Consider the following 14,727-nt stretch of genomic DNA (forward strand, 5'->3'; position numbering starts at 1 on the left):
GGGCGGAGCAGCCGTCCCGAGAACGGCTGGGGGGCAGCGCCGCCGCTCTGGGATGCGAGTGTCAGTCCCGTGCGTGTCCCCCCGCGCTCTACATGGGCTCTCTCCGACGGGACTCCACACCTGTGGAGCGGGATGCTCCACGCTGCAACGGAGGGGGGACAGCGGCGGCGGCGGCACCCAGGCAGCCGGCAGGCCCGTAGTGGAGCCGCCGCAGCGGCCGCTCCCGGTCAGACGGGTGCGAGCGGGCGCTCAGGTCCGTCTGCTCCCGCCGCCGCGTCCGGAACGGGGGCGACACCGCCGTGTGTGTCACTCCCCCACCCACACTTGGTACGGCCCAGCGCGAAGCATGGCGGGGCTGCGGCGGCGGGGCGGCTGTGGCGCCAGCGCGGCGGGAGCGGAGCGGGATGCGGGCTGTGGGGTGCCTCAGCTGCGGGTGGCTGCCGTGGTAGAGAGCCAAGGAGGAAAACTTGTTCTACCCAAGTACCGATGGGGCTGCTCCCCAGCAGCGTGAGCAGCAGGGGATTCTTCACCTCATACTGAGCGCCTGCTGTGCTGTGGTCCTGCTCTGAGGTCCTGCTCTGAGGTCTGGTCCATCCACAGAAGAATGTGTTGCTGCTGGAGCGAGTCCAGACGAGGCAAAGGAGAGGGTCCAAGAATTGGGGCTCCTCTGCCCTGGAGTCAGGCTGAGAGGTTGTTCAGCCTAGAGACAGCAGGGCTCCCAAGAGGCCTTTGAGTGACTTGGACAATGGCATGAAGTGACCGAACAAGAAAGAATGGCTTTGAATTTAAAGAGAGGATGTTTAGAATAGATATTAGGAAGAAATTCTTCTCTGTGACAGTGATGAAGCCCTGACACGCATTACCCAGAGAAGCTGTGGCTGCCCCATCCCTGGAAGTGTCCCAGACTCACCAGGTTGGACAGGGCTTGGAGCAAGGTGTCCAAGTGGAAGGTGTCTCTGCATATGGGGCATTCTGCAGTTATCCTTGTTCTGAACCAGAGATGTCCATAGTGGTAGTTCTTAGGAAGCAGATGCTGTCCCACCATGGACTAGGCTCTCCATCTGAGCTGTTACATAAAACCAAATCCATCCCAGCATTAGGGAAAACAGCACTGGACACATCTAATATGCACCTTGGCAATCCGTTCACACCGTGACTCCTCCACTGTTGTGGCTGCTGCCAACCCAGTTTGGGAGCTGACAGAAAATTCAGGATTTTGACACAAATGAATGGCAAAAGCAGCACACTACCCTTTAACAGCCAGGAAAGAGCTGAGGGGGCAAGAGGAGTTGTGCAGACATGATGGCAATGCTTTTCTTACAAAGACTGCTGACCAAAGTATTTTTCGTGGGAATTCTGAAGACTCCCTGCAATGTGCACTGCCTGCAAGATAATGTGTTCACTTCAGGCAAAGCTTCAATTCCCTTTTATCAAATGGCTGAGGTATTTTTAAAGAAAGTAACATGAGTTGCCCCCTAGTGTTTCAACTAGGGGAATGAAGCAGCGTGGTTAACAAAAGATATTCTATTAAAGCTGCAAATCATAAGCAACCTTATCACTGCAAGCAGTATTTGCTCCCAGATTTACCTTTTTAACATCAATAGCTTTTTTGACAACATGCATTTGCTGCCCAGGACTTCTGCTTCTAGCAGTCCTAAGAAAATGAGAACCTTTGGTTTCTTCAGTTCTTGTAAAACAATTCCTTTTCCCCACTGCCTCCTCCAGTCAGCACCACGTCTGGGTGTTTGTATTGGAGAATCATGGAGTTCAGCTTTTTGTTACATGAGATCTGCAGTTTCCAGTCAACACATCTGGTTCTTCCTTGTGATTGTGATAAAAACTTAAAGCCTTATTTGCTTGATTATTACAAAGTACAATTTTTTTGTCATGCTACCTGACTTTCCTGCAGTGGTTGGTTTGGTTTTTTTAAGTCAGTAACAAGTTATTTGTTACACCCAGCATCCAGTCTTAGATCCCATTTATACAACAGGATGTACCCTGGTACGTCTGAACTCAACCTTACATTGACCAAGACTTCCAAGACGTTTTCTGTTTCCTAGAGGGTTTCCAAGAGTATTTCAAAATGGGTCATCATTTTCCCTACACCTTCATTTTTAACCTACAAAAATTGCCATTGTCTCCTGCTGAATTATGTCTTCTTTTCTAGAAATGAGGCATCCTTGTTAGACCTGTGGAATTGTCACTATTGCACAGGCATCCCACCTGTGCTCAGTGCAGCTGCTTTACCTGCCAGCAGTTTAGGTGAACTCTAATGCCTTGGCAGGTATTTGAGTTTTGTTAGACACTTGCTCTTTTCTTTGCAAAGAACTTAGCCATCCCAACTAGCTGTTAGGTATCCGGCAATTTCCTCTCCCCTTTCTTAGAACCAAAGAATTATTTAGGCTGCAAAAGGCTTCCAAGCATTGAGTCCCAACTTTTGATCAATCCCCACCTTGTCAACCAGAACAGAGCACTGAATGTCATGTCCAGTTGTTCTTTGTACACCTCCAGGGATGAGGACTCCACCACCTTTCTGTGCAGTCTGCATCAAATGGACTTCCATTCCAAAGAGAATTCCAAAAATCCGTTCTTGGATCCCCCAGTGTGGCCCCCACATCCCTGACCCTTCCATGGGGATCCCCCAGCCTGGCTCCTGTGGTGATAGCCTAAGAAATACCAGGATCAAGTCCAACTTTTAGCCCTCCACAGAACATCTCCGAGAGCCACAACATGTACCTGAGTGCATTTTCCAGACACTTGAACTCTGTCAGGTGTGGGAGTCACAGAGGACTTTTAGCCTTTAGACACCTCCCATAATCATCCAAATACAGACTTCCTGTACTTACAGTACAAAGATTTGTAGGTGCGTATGTATCAGGTGCTAAAATGAAATGTGTTGCAAGAGAGACCAGAGGTCCCATATTCACAGAGTGCTTTGAGCTGGAGAGTGGCAGGAAAGGGAAAGGAAAGGGAAAGGAAACTTGAGACGCCCACACCGTGATCAGGATGGATGCACTGCTGACAGTATCTGAGCAACAGCTGCTAAATGCAGGAGGCACTTGAAAGAGGCTCGCTGTTTTTTGCACAAAGAAGTCAATAGATTATTTGGGCTGAAAACACCGCATATTTCAATTCCCGGCCCCGCCAGCTTTCTCCCTCAGCCCCTGCCCCTCACGGGCGCCGCCAACATGGCGGCGGGTCCCGTCACGTGCGCGGCGGCACCCGCGCCCCGCGCGCGCGCGGCACCTCCCCCGTGAGGGAGGCGAGAAAATGGCGGCGGCGGCGGCGGCGCCTTGAGCGGCGCGTCCCAGGCGAGTGTCCCGGCGGGGCGCGCGGAGCGCGGGCAGCGGCAGCCGCGGGGCCCCGGCCGGGCCGCGGGGGCGGGGAACCCACGCCCTGACCGCGCCCCGGCGCCGGGCCGGCCCCTCCCGCCCGCCTGCCTTTGCTGTGCTGAGGGGTCGGTGGCGGGGCCGGGCTGGGCGAGGCGGGGGCTGAGGGTGGGTCAGCCTGGCCTGGGTGGGGGGCGGCCGGCGAGGGGGCACCGCGGCCCCTCAGCGCGGGGCTGGTTCTCCGCGTGCTGTGGGGTGTATTCCCACTGAGCATACCTTCGTTATTATTATTATTTTACTGTTATTTCGGAGCCCTCTGTCAAATACCGGAATGCCTATAGGAGTTAGGCGTGGATGAAATTTTTATTTAGTTTGAGTTTTTTGTGGTTTGTCCCCTTGGAGTTTCAGGGTGAGGTTGTGAATTGAAAGAAAAAAAAAATTAGAATAAACCATGTGGTTGTGGATGATTGTGGTTGTGGATTGTCAGCAAGGTTTGTTATTACCATGGCATTTACCAAAACTTTCCAAAACATGAGGAATGACATTCGTGTGTTCACTGTGAGGGTAATTTGTTAATTGGCATAGAATAGCAGGTATTTTTTCACTTAAGGTGGTTGCCTTGACCAGGAAAAATCTAAAGAAACAAAACTTTGGAATATTTACCATATGCACAATGTAACTTGAAGTTATGTGGCGTCTTGTACTGTTACTGCTTAAATAAATACGTATTTTCAATATAGTTTTCTGTTGTGCTTTGTATTTGGGCTCACTTGAAAGCGTGGTGGTTGTTTCACGTTAGTGTTTTTTAAAACTTTGTGTTACAGAGATTGTTTTGAGTTAAAGTTGCTCAGGGAACATCATTGCAAGGTCTTCATCGTTAAACAAAATTAATTTTCTTGCAAGTTAGTATCTGATTCCTGTGTAGGTGAAGTGTCAGAGGAGAGCTGGAGATGCTGTGCAAAAATTTAGGAGCTCCTTACTGTACATCCTTTTTTCATTGTACATCCTTTGTGAGAACAACCTGAGCAATCACAATATTATTTTTGAAATAATTTTGAGCGACAGGATTAACAGTCTCTTGGAGTAAACTTGTGATGGAACAGTTACTAAGTGGGATATGTTGCACATCTTGCTTATAACACACCAAAACCATGACCAAGAACGAAGGAAATGAGACATTTAATGTTGTTTTAAGCTAATTTAACTGGTTGCATAACTCTGCAAAAACTAGCTAAACAGGTGTAAATATTTCAAGGTGCTTTAACATCCACTGGAGGAGACAGGATTGTTTTTTAAGATACTTTTCATTATGTGAAATTAATGTAAAGTGACTTTAGAAGTTATGCTGGTTTATTGCAGTTGGAGTGGAAACCCACGTGTGTTAACTTGTGCCCTGATGCAGGTACACAGGTGGCATCAGTAATGCACAACAGACCTGCATTTTTAACAACAAATAATTTTTTTTCTTCAGTTCTAATAGCAAGGATCTCTGCTTTTAAAGCATCCTTGATCACCATGAATTTTCTTTGATGGCAAGTGTCCAGTACAAGGGTAGGCAAGAGATCTTTAGGTGACCCTGTGTGTGTTACAGTTTAGTTGCTGCAGGTCCCCAGGAACTGCACCATCATGTGCAGCCCTCTGCTTGCAGAGCAGTCATGTTTTGGGAGGTGAGGGTGGCAGCCTGGCATTGTCCTGCTCTGCTTCCAGCTGTCTGAGTTGAAGCTCCTGATTATATTCCCATTTGATGCAGCACCCAGTGGGTGATTTTTTAAGAACTTGGCAAAGCTGTTTTTTTTTCTATTATGTTGCAGCTCACTCTGATTATTTCTCTGAGCCCCTCTTTATGGTAAGAAGGAAACACATCTTCTCAACCCTCCCTTTTTTTGGCATCCTTTGGAAAGCAATGAACAGCTACTACGTGATTTCCTGTTAATCATAATACAAAGACTGAAAAAGAAACTGCAGTAAACACCCCCATAACATATATTGAGATTTGTGATTCATTTCGGTTATAAAGATGACATTTTGTGCTCTGCAGCAGTGGGAAGTCACATAAGACTGGGGAGGATCATTTGAGGTGCTTAAATAGGTAGTTTCTTCCCTGGTTCCTGCTGTATTGTGTGAGGTATTGCTGTTAAAAGGAATTTTTCCTGTATCCTTTCCCTCTCTCCCCAAACAGAGCATTTCACTGGTGATTTTTGCAGGTTTTGCTCAGTGTCCAGGGTCAGCCAGCATTTTCAGTGCTGGGCTGTGAGGGTGAGGGAGGTGGTGCAATAGGTTGCATATGTAGCTGGCTGGAAATCTTGGATGTATTCCTAAATTGGTTCTTTATTGCTACTTTTGATGGATCTGAGGTTATACCTAGATCTCTCAAGAGACTGCATCAAGTAATTACAAATGCTATGAACTAAAACTAGATATTAAGAAGAAATTCTTTACTATAGGGTTGGTGAGGCCCTGGCACAGGTTGCCCATAGAGGTTGTGGCTGCCCCATTTGTGCAAGTGTTCAAGTCCAGGTTGGATTTGCCTTGAAGCAACCTGGTGTATTAAAAGGTGACCCTGCCATGGCAAGGGGTGGGATGAGATATCTTTGAGGTCCCTCCAACCAAAACCATTCTGTGATTCTGTGAAATTTACCTTTTGAAAATTGCCCATTTTTCTATCTCAGCAAAACATTTTTTAAATTTTTTTTTTTTTGCATTAAAATCAGCATATTCTGGCCTTGCTTGTGAACTCCTTCTGTGTCACTCCTGCCAGGCTGGACGAACGCTGCACAGCTATGGAGAATGAACCCACCACGACGACATGTTCTGCATCCACCACGACCGTCACCACCACCTCCACGTCCCGCACGCCGCTGCCGCAGATCTCCGTCTACAGCGGCTCTGACAGACATGCTGTCCAGGTACTGGGATCTGGGGGCCTCCTCCCTGTCCTCTGCAGAGCTCTAAACACAGGCATTGTGCAGTACTTTACACTGGATTAACTTCTCATTCTTAATTACTGTTGTCTTTCTCAATAGCTGGCTGGCTGGTTTTTAGGAGATGTTTACTGGAGGGTCTCAGACCACTTAGGGATAGTTCAGGATAGGCCTGTCTCCCAAATAAGGGAGGGGGAAATGCTATGGTAGAAAGTTTGGTTTGTTCACCATTTGCTGAGGGCTCAGTTTAATAGCATAAACCTTTGCAAAATAAAGCTGTTTTACCAACATTGACTGGAGGGATCCAAGGTATTTGAGTGGGTGTAAGTGCTGCTTGGGATCCAGCACTCTCTTGCTGTTGTTGAAATTAGGTCTCCTTGAACTCTGCACAGTCCATTCTGTTGTGTTTGATAATTGGGTTTCTCAAACTCCTATCTCTCAAAAAGCAGAACATGATGTAGGATGTGTTGACAAGCAGCTGAGAGGCTGGGATGATGTGTTAGGGATGATGCTGTATTGTCAGGCTGTCCTTGGGAACTTGAATGTATTGATGTTGACAGTGCTCTGTGACTTGGTCAAGAGCAGTGAGGGAGCAAGTTCAGTATTACATAATTGGTGTGAAAAAATTTATTTGGTTTTATATCCTTGTAAGGATAAACTTCAACATCATGCCAGCATGGTGAGTGCTTTGCTCTTGTAATTAATTACCTACTGATTCATCACAGGTTATTCAGCAGGCCTTGCATCGTCCTCCTAGCTCAGCTGCTCAGTACCTCCAGCAGATGTATGCAGCCCAACAGCAGCATCTAATGCTGCAGACTGCTGCTCTGCAGCAGCAGCACTTAAGCAGTACCCAATTTCAGAGTCTGGCAACTGTTCCACAGGTGAGAGTGAAGATTGCTGAAAAAGAATTGTGTATTACCTAGAGCAGGGCTACAGTCATTGTCAAACATAATAACAGCTTAAGTGCCTGAGCTTAATGCCTTGTGATAATTCACTGTTATATTTTAATGATGTCGTTATTTTAAATTGTATCATCCTCCAAACTGTTTGGAGGATTTTGTCCAGTGGTATAGATGCTCCAGTAGGCAACCATTCCATGCTTTATTGCATACATTATAATGCATCATGTAAATCATCAAAATAAAAGTAATAAAGTAAATATTAAAAATAGACTACTTCAATCTTCATCCTATGATTTTCTCTAAAAGTTGGTGGGGGAAGCAATGAATGGCATTGTATCTTAGTGAAATAAAAAATAATGAACATCTGGCATCTTAGTGTGTTTTGCCTCACATCTGGTTGCATTATAAGTAATGGCAAAATTAAATTTTAACCCTGAGTGTGAAAATGTAGGAGGTAAATGATATTTCATATCTGAAACACAGCTTTTAACATTGGTGATCACTGGAGGAGACCCATTTTGGATTAAAGCAGTGGCAAAGTTTCCTTTGACCTCAGTTGGCCTTGGATTGAAAATTTGATCTTGCAGAGAGAGGTGGTTGTTAATGATTTTACACAGGGAAGTGCTAAATGGAGTTAAAGACCTCAGGGATTTGTCTGTTTGGTCTCAGAACTGGATTGACTCATTTTTGCTCCTGGCTTTTCCTTCTATACCTTTTTCATTTTTGTGGTAATATGTTGATATGTCTCTTTTTTTGTTCAGATAGATTTCTATGTGGATATACAGTTACTGAGACAGAGCAAAGAAAATCAGGTTGGGAAGGGCTGAGAAGTTTTCATTCTTTTCATACAGAAATCTAAATTACTCACCTGAAGGGCTGGAATAGCATCCTGTGGTAGACACCAGATGTGCATATATGTGTTACCATTCCAGAATATGAGGCTGTTCTTTACAGCATTTATAATTTTTTTTTATTTTTAGAAGATTCTAATCACAACAAAATTATGATGTGAGTTTTGATAATGACAGTTTTTTATGGTATTGCATTTTAAGTTCTGAGCACCATAGGTAGTTAGGTGGTCACTTAGCTCCATCATTAGCAGTTTGGCAGACTTCACCTCTGATCATTTTTCTTCAAGTCTTGATCTGAAAGAATTAGATGCCTGAAATTTGGTAGGACTTGCAGGTACCATTCCATAGTGCAGAGTGCACTTTGCTGAAAACTATTTGCACTGAGTAAAGCATCTCACTGTTAACTCAGAGAAAGGTGAAGGTAGAGAGGGCTGTTTCTGACGGTTTATGCGATAAAATGAACATCACTTAAGCACTTTCTGATTTCACTATTTGACAAATATTCTTGCTATTTAGGCAAGCCTGTCAGGTGGGAGGCAATGTACTTCCCCCACTGGGAGTGTCACTCAGCAGTCAAGCATGTCGCAGACCTCGGTACGTAACGGCACCAAGCCCTCCCTCCGTTCCCAACCCTGCTTGGTTGTTCTATGGCTACAGGGGAAAGCAGAAAATATTAACAGCATTTTGGTTTGTATTGTTAAAATTAATACTACAGACACAGTGAACAGAAGTATGATGACTCTGTAGAAAGTGCTGGGTGCTGTGTGTGATTGTTGGTGGCCAGTGTTGGCTTCCCCGGTCCCAGACCCCTCTTGGTGCTCTCAGGGGCAGCTGCTCACTCCACAAGCACCAGTGGCTGTTCAAACTCCTGCAGAAATCACTCCCTGAGCTCTCATCTCTTACATGATTTCTTATTGGATTTTCTACATTAGTTTCTTAATGCAGAGCACTACTGTAGATGAAAATCATAACTGTGTATTAGGGATTAAATAGCACTGAATCTAAAGAATCCAAGTCAATGCTCACGTTTATCTAAGAAACTGATTAAATGTTTATGGCATTCATTATCATCTATCATTCATCATTTTTGCAGTTTCACTTCCCATATTCTAGGCATGTGCTCAGGTTTCAGTTGTGAGCGGCTCTGTGTTCAGTTCATGCTGTATTTCTTTAAGTGCCATTGTCAGACATGCACAGTCTCTTCTGTACAGTTTTAGAGTTGTCTGAAGTAGGATTTGTTAGTCCTACAGACATCCTGCTTATTAATCACACCCTCAAGCTGTTCATGAGTCCAGTGCATAGCTTCAGTGATTTAACCGTGTATTTTTTTTAAGCTCTCATAGCTTGGCTTGGCTTACAGCTGTAAGAAGTAAAACCATTTATTCATTAAATTTTGGAGGGAAAGTCTATTAAGATGTCTGATGTTAAACTAAGAAAATAATTGGGCTGGGGTGTTTCAAGGAAATCTTTTAAGTAAGTGATGAAAAAGAGCTGGGCACTTAACTCTGTTAGACTGGTTAGAGAAAAAAGAAAAAAGCAAAGATGCAACAGCTTCTTTTTTTAAGAAGATGCTAAAGAGTGGTTCTTGAGGAGCATTTATTATGAAATTGGAGAAGGTTTTATTCTTCAGTCATTTTTCAGTGTGCATATGTGAAATGAGGACTGAAAGTCCATAAGTGATGGCACAAAAAAGTGTCCTGATCAGTTCCATAATAGAATATACCAGTCCAGGCAGATAATATAAGCATTTGAAGATCCTTAATGTTAAAGTTCAGGTGTTTTTCTTAAAATATTGAAATCTCATTCTACATACTCAGTAAATGTGTATTGCATATTTTTCAGACTTCATATCATTGTTTTTACTTGTAACTGCTTATTATTAGTTACTGCAAAGAGGTTGCTTGCAGTTTAAGAATACAAATACACAATCTTGCCAGAATCCAATTTTGTGATGATTGGCTCAGTATATTTTTGATATCTGCACAGTTCAGAGATTCCAACTGCCCCTGCCATTTTTGTCAAGGGGCTTTCTGGCTTTAGACCCTAGGATGATGGAATTTCCATGACAGAAGCAATATTTTTGTTTCCTTAGATTAACCTCTCCACCTCTCCTACACCTGCACAGATAATAAGCCGCTCTCAGACCTCCAACACCACCAGCAGCAGCATCACCCAACAGACGATGTTGCTGGGCAGCACCTCTCCCACCCTGAGTGCAAGCCAGGCTCAAATGTATCTCCGAGCTCAGATGGTAAATTTTGATTACAATCCTTTTAAAGTTTCACTTTGGTCTGTCCCTTGGAAGATCTAAGCTCTCTTTCTTGATTGTAATAGATATGGGGCTGCTCTTTTGTCTTTTTTTTTTTCTTCACTAATTTGTAGTATTGAAGGAAAGTCCTCTTCAGTGCTTGTATGAAAGTTCATAATGTGTTTAGCTCACTCAATATGCAGAACAAATACACTATTATATTTGGTATATGTTATTATTTTTTATTTTCTTCGCTTCTATTCTCTGTTATTTTCTTTGTTTACTAAAATTCCCATGCTGAATAGTTCTTTAAATAAATTAATCCAAAAGCAAAAAAATAAATCTTAAAAGCTGTACATCAGTATGTGTAAGTTATGTATCTCTTTAAGATACTGCATTCTTCCACAGATTTGAAAATATTCAGTCTGTTACCATGTACTTTTTTCTTGCTTACCAGCTTATTTTCACTCCTGCGACCACTGTGGCTGCTGTCCAGTCTGACATTCCTGTTGTCTCCTCATCCTCCTCATCTTCCTGTCAGTCTGCAGCTACTCAGGTGAGCTTGTGTAAAATTACTAAAGGTCTGCTCCATCAAGTGGGACAGTACTGAAAAGTAAGGAAATGTTGTGCTTTAGTTTCTCCTGCTTTATTTTCACCCCGGACCAGAGGGCAAATGAGCTGCTGGGGGTGTCTCTGACAAACTCCAGCTGAGTCACCTTACCTGAGAAGGTGTGCTGATTTGTCCTCCCTGGACAGGATGGCAGTGAATGCCTCCTGCATACCAGGGAGGAAGCAAGCACTGTTGTCTTGGGTTTGAATGTGCCCTGTGGTGACACACAGAGCAGTGAGAAGTGAAATGTACCCTGGCTGTTCATTACACAGGTACTAACTGTTGAGTGAGGAAGGGATTTAAGTAATCAGCATAGAGAATGGTGGTAATAGTCCTCTTTCATGTAAAAGATGATGTAAATTAGTGCTCCAAGGGTAGGCATTATCCTTGAAAATGAAATTTTTGCTCAGCATGTAGGATTGGAGATCTGGGCTCATTATATACAGAATCTGGGTGTGGTATAACAGACTACAGTGAAAATGATCCCTGACTGATGTGCATTTCAGAAAGCAAACCTTTTGTTTCATGTGACACTGGAGGTGTCATGATCAGAAGGGAGGTTAATATTGGTTAATTTATAGGCTAAGATAGAAACAAAGATCTCAGTTTTGTTAGCACACAGATAGCAGAGAAGACTCTGGTCTCAGACCCAGGCTCTGGTTTATGTTGGTGTCTGGAAGCTCACTCACAGACCACTGCACTTCCACAGTGTCTGTAAAAGTAAAATTGCCTTTGCTTAAGATGTCTTGTGTCACTTTGAAGGCACAATAAAAGAGAAAAATGAAAGTTTTAATTAAAATTAATTAACAATTTCCATTTCTTTAAAAAATCTAATAAGGGAAAAATGACTTCTGTACTTATCACAGAAGTAATAAAGATCCCTATCCTTCTCTGAATTTTAAGGCTTTAAAGATACTTTGATATGCAGATTTTTAGCTTCTTGTTATCACATGGGATGAGAAGCATTACAAAATGGGGGGGTTTTGCTGATTTTGCCTGATATTTATCATAACTATTTATAAAGTTTGGGTCTTTTCATGTTTTGCTCATTTCCCAGGTTCAGAACTTGACGCTGCGCAGTCAGAAACTGGGTGTGTTGTCAAGTTCCCAGAATGGCCCACCAAAGAGCAGCAGTCAAAGTCAGTCCCTGTGCCCCAGCAAAGCTGTCAGCAGCTCCAAGGGCAACCAGGCAGATCCCTCAGAAAGCAATAGGAAAGGCGAGAGCCCCGCTCCGGAGTGTCGGAGCACGCCGGTCACACGGACATCCAGCATACACCACTTAATTACACCAGGTGGGATGAATGTGGATCTACAGGAAACTCATTTCTATGTCAGTTCTGCCAGAGTTCAGTAAATATGTTTATTTGTTGGTATTCAATATTGCACAGGATTTCAATTAAGCACAGGCAGGAATGTTCTTAAATCACTTTACAGGCACAATATAGCAACTGCAATACCCTGTCGAGTCACAGCACAAGCATGATTCTCATTCCTGGTCTTTCTATATGTTCATTGTTAAGATATGCCATCTATCTCTGGGCAGCACAATGTGGGCTGAAACCACCTCAAGCCTCTTGCTTGCATCTAAATCCATTTTATTAGTGGTTTGTTTCTTTTTTCTGTGTTGTCTGTGTCGTAAGAATGTTCTTATATCAAGTATTTTTATAAACCCGTAGGTAACAGTGCTCAGAATTTTAGTATTTTGTATTGAGATAAATCAGAATAGCCTGCACTTGGTTAGAGGGGCACTTACACTGCATGCAGCATATTTGCATCTTAGCTTTCTTATTTTGAAAAAAATGACGGTAGTCTAGACAATTGGTCTGAATTCTGTGCAATGTAGCTTGGCTTAATGACAGCTTTAGAGAAAGAGTGGGACTTGCAGGCAGACATTCTGGATGCATTGAACCCTAAGGCTCTCAGAACTCATGTTGGTAAGAAGAAAACCCACCCTTAGTAGCAGAACAAATCAAAAAACCTACGTAAATGAGTTATTTCTCAAGTGGACAAGACAAAGCAAGAAGAGATTTGTGTGTGGAGGAAAATACGTGTGTGTGCTGTAAGAAATATCTGGTGAGTCACTGGTTCACTTAAAGGTGATGTGATTTCTCTGGAAGCTGCACTATTTTTAGGTTTGTGCTTCTCAGTTGCTGTGTTCAGGCAAATGCTTTCAATGGTTTAAATTTATACTGAACTCTTGGAATTTTATTTAGTCTCTTAACATAGTATTATCTAAAGTTTAACTCAGCAGTTATCAGCAAATCCTGTTATGCTTATAATTTCTCTTCCAGTCTGTTCAGTGTGTTTCAAAGCAAAGGTTAAAACCTTTTGAAGTTGTGTGAAATTCTTAAATAAGGCTGGATCAGCAATAATCTTAGACCTAACAGCAAAAAAAAAAAGTTTGGATACTTCTTTATAGAAAATATGTTAAAAAGCTTGGCTATATTCATTTATTCATTGCTGCATTTTGCTTTGGAAATTGAAATGCTCCCCTAGTAAATTGTTCTTGTGTTCTGTGTGCTGTCAAAGAAGATATTTTTAACACTGGAAGTGTTAAAAAACTTGTACTGATCTTTAAAGTGAGAGTTTTTGAGGTATTTCATAATATTTTCAAAACTTGAAGGAATAAATACTAATTGTCACTTTTTTCCCCTTCCCTCACAGCTTCATATTCTCCATTGCAACCTCATTCTCTAGTAAAACATCAGCAGATCCCGCTTCACTCGCCACCTCCAAAGATTTCCCATCATCAGCTGATCCTGCAGCAGCAGCAGCAGCAAGTGCAGCCGATTGCACTCCAGACTCCTCCGGGCCAGGAGCCGCCTCCATCGCAGCACTGCCTGCCCCTGCCCAGCCACGCGCTGCCCCCCGCTCCCAGCAGCGTTCAGTCCCACTGCTCCCCAATCCACATCCACCCTCCGCCTCTCGCGCTCTCTCCTACCCCATCCCAGTCAGCTCAGCAGTCCGTGGTGGTGTCCCCTCCGCCGTCCCACTCCCCGAGTCAATCACCCACCATCATTATTCACCCCCAAGCCCTTATCCAGTCCCAGGCCAGCTCGCTGGTGCCGGCTCTGCAGCCCGAGGCGGCCGCTCCGCAGGCGGCTGCTGCCAACCCCGTGCGGCCATCGCAGGGGCTCAGCCTCCCGCCGCACCTGCCGCTCCCTCCCTCGCCCGCCGTGCACATCGGGGCCGTGGAGCCGCCCAGCTTGGTTTCCCCCGGGCAGCAGCTCGTGTCCTCCACGCCACACCAGCAGTACCCGGCCGTGCAATCCGCTCCCATCCCTCTGGCAGCTCCGCCTCAGCTCTCGGCATCCTCCACCCAGATTCAACCGCTGCCCCTGCAGTCTGTGCAGTCTTTACAAGTGCAGCCTGAAATTCTGTCCCAGGGCCAGGTTTTGGTTCAAAACACTTTGGTTTCTGGGGAAGAACTTCCTGCTGCAGAGGCTTTGGTCCAGCTGCCATTTCAAACTCTTCCACCGCCGCAGACGGTCGCAGTAAATCTGCAGGTGCAGCCATCAGTTCCGATTGAAACTCCAGCGGTGAGTGATGACATTGCATCCCTTATTCTTTCCCTGGCCTTCTCCAGAGCTGTGACTCTAACCCATTGCCTTCAGAGGGACCAAAATTTCTTAATAAAACATTAAGAATTTTGAAATAGCCTCATTGCCTTTTCTGAGATTCTATTTAGAATCAGCAACAAGTGGTGCCCTGTGTGAGGACAAAAGCAACAATTGGTGACCCCGACGTGATGGAAGGGAGGCACCAATGCTGAGTGGGGCACTAAATCAGGTGCTAGTCAGAGGACAGGAAACCTATTGATTACCCAACTTAGTCTTAAGAAAACAATAGACCTTTTCTTCTGT

The 14,727-nt window shown here is 44.4% G+C and overlaps 1 protein-coding gene across 7 annotated transcripts in view; it reads left to right on the forward strand.

The window, feature by feature from the left end:
• Positions 1 to 3,243: 3,243 nt before the first annotated feature.
• The window catches only part of PHC3 (polyhomeotic homolog 3), a 29,188-nt gene continuing 17,704 nt past the window's right edge, over positions 3,244 to 14,727 (forward strand). For 2 of the 7 annotated variants that reach the window (XM_033068490.2, XM_033068497.2), the window contains exons 1-8: positions 3,244 to 3,311; positions 6,088 to 6,235; positions 6,976 to 7,134; positions 8,523 to 8,600; positions 10,099 to 10,257; positions 10,712 to 10,810; positions 11,922 to 12,156; positions 13,529 to 14,403. In XM_033068490.2, coding sequence (XP_032924381.1) covers positions 6,110 to 6,235; positions 6,976 to 7,134; positions 8,523 to 8,600; positions 10,099 to 10,257; positions 10,712 to 10,810; positions 11,922 to 12,156; positions 13,529 to 14,403 — 1,731 coding nt within the window. In that variant the 5' untranslated portion in view covers positions 3,244 to 3,311; positions 6,088 to 6,109. The remainder of the gene's footprint in view (positions 3,312 to 6,087; positions 6,236 to 6,975; positions 7,135 to 8,522; positions 8,601 to 10,098; positions 10,258 to 10,711; positions 10,811 to 11,921; positions 12,157 to 13,528; positions 14,404 to 14,727) is intronic. The other 5 variants (XM_033068491.2, XM_033068493.2, XM_033068494.2 and 2 more) reach the window with 5 other exon arrangements.

The sequence above is a fragment of the Catharus ustulatus genome, chromosome 10 (assembly GCF_009819885.2).
Source record: "Catharus ustulatus isolate bCatUst1 chromosome 10, bCatUst1.pri.v2, whole genome shotgun sequence".
Lineage (NCBI taxonomy): Eukaryota > Metazoa > Chordata > Aves > Passeriformes > Turdidae > Catharus > Catharus ustulatus.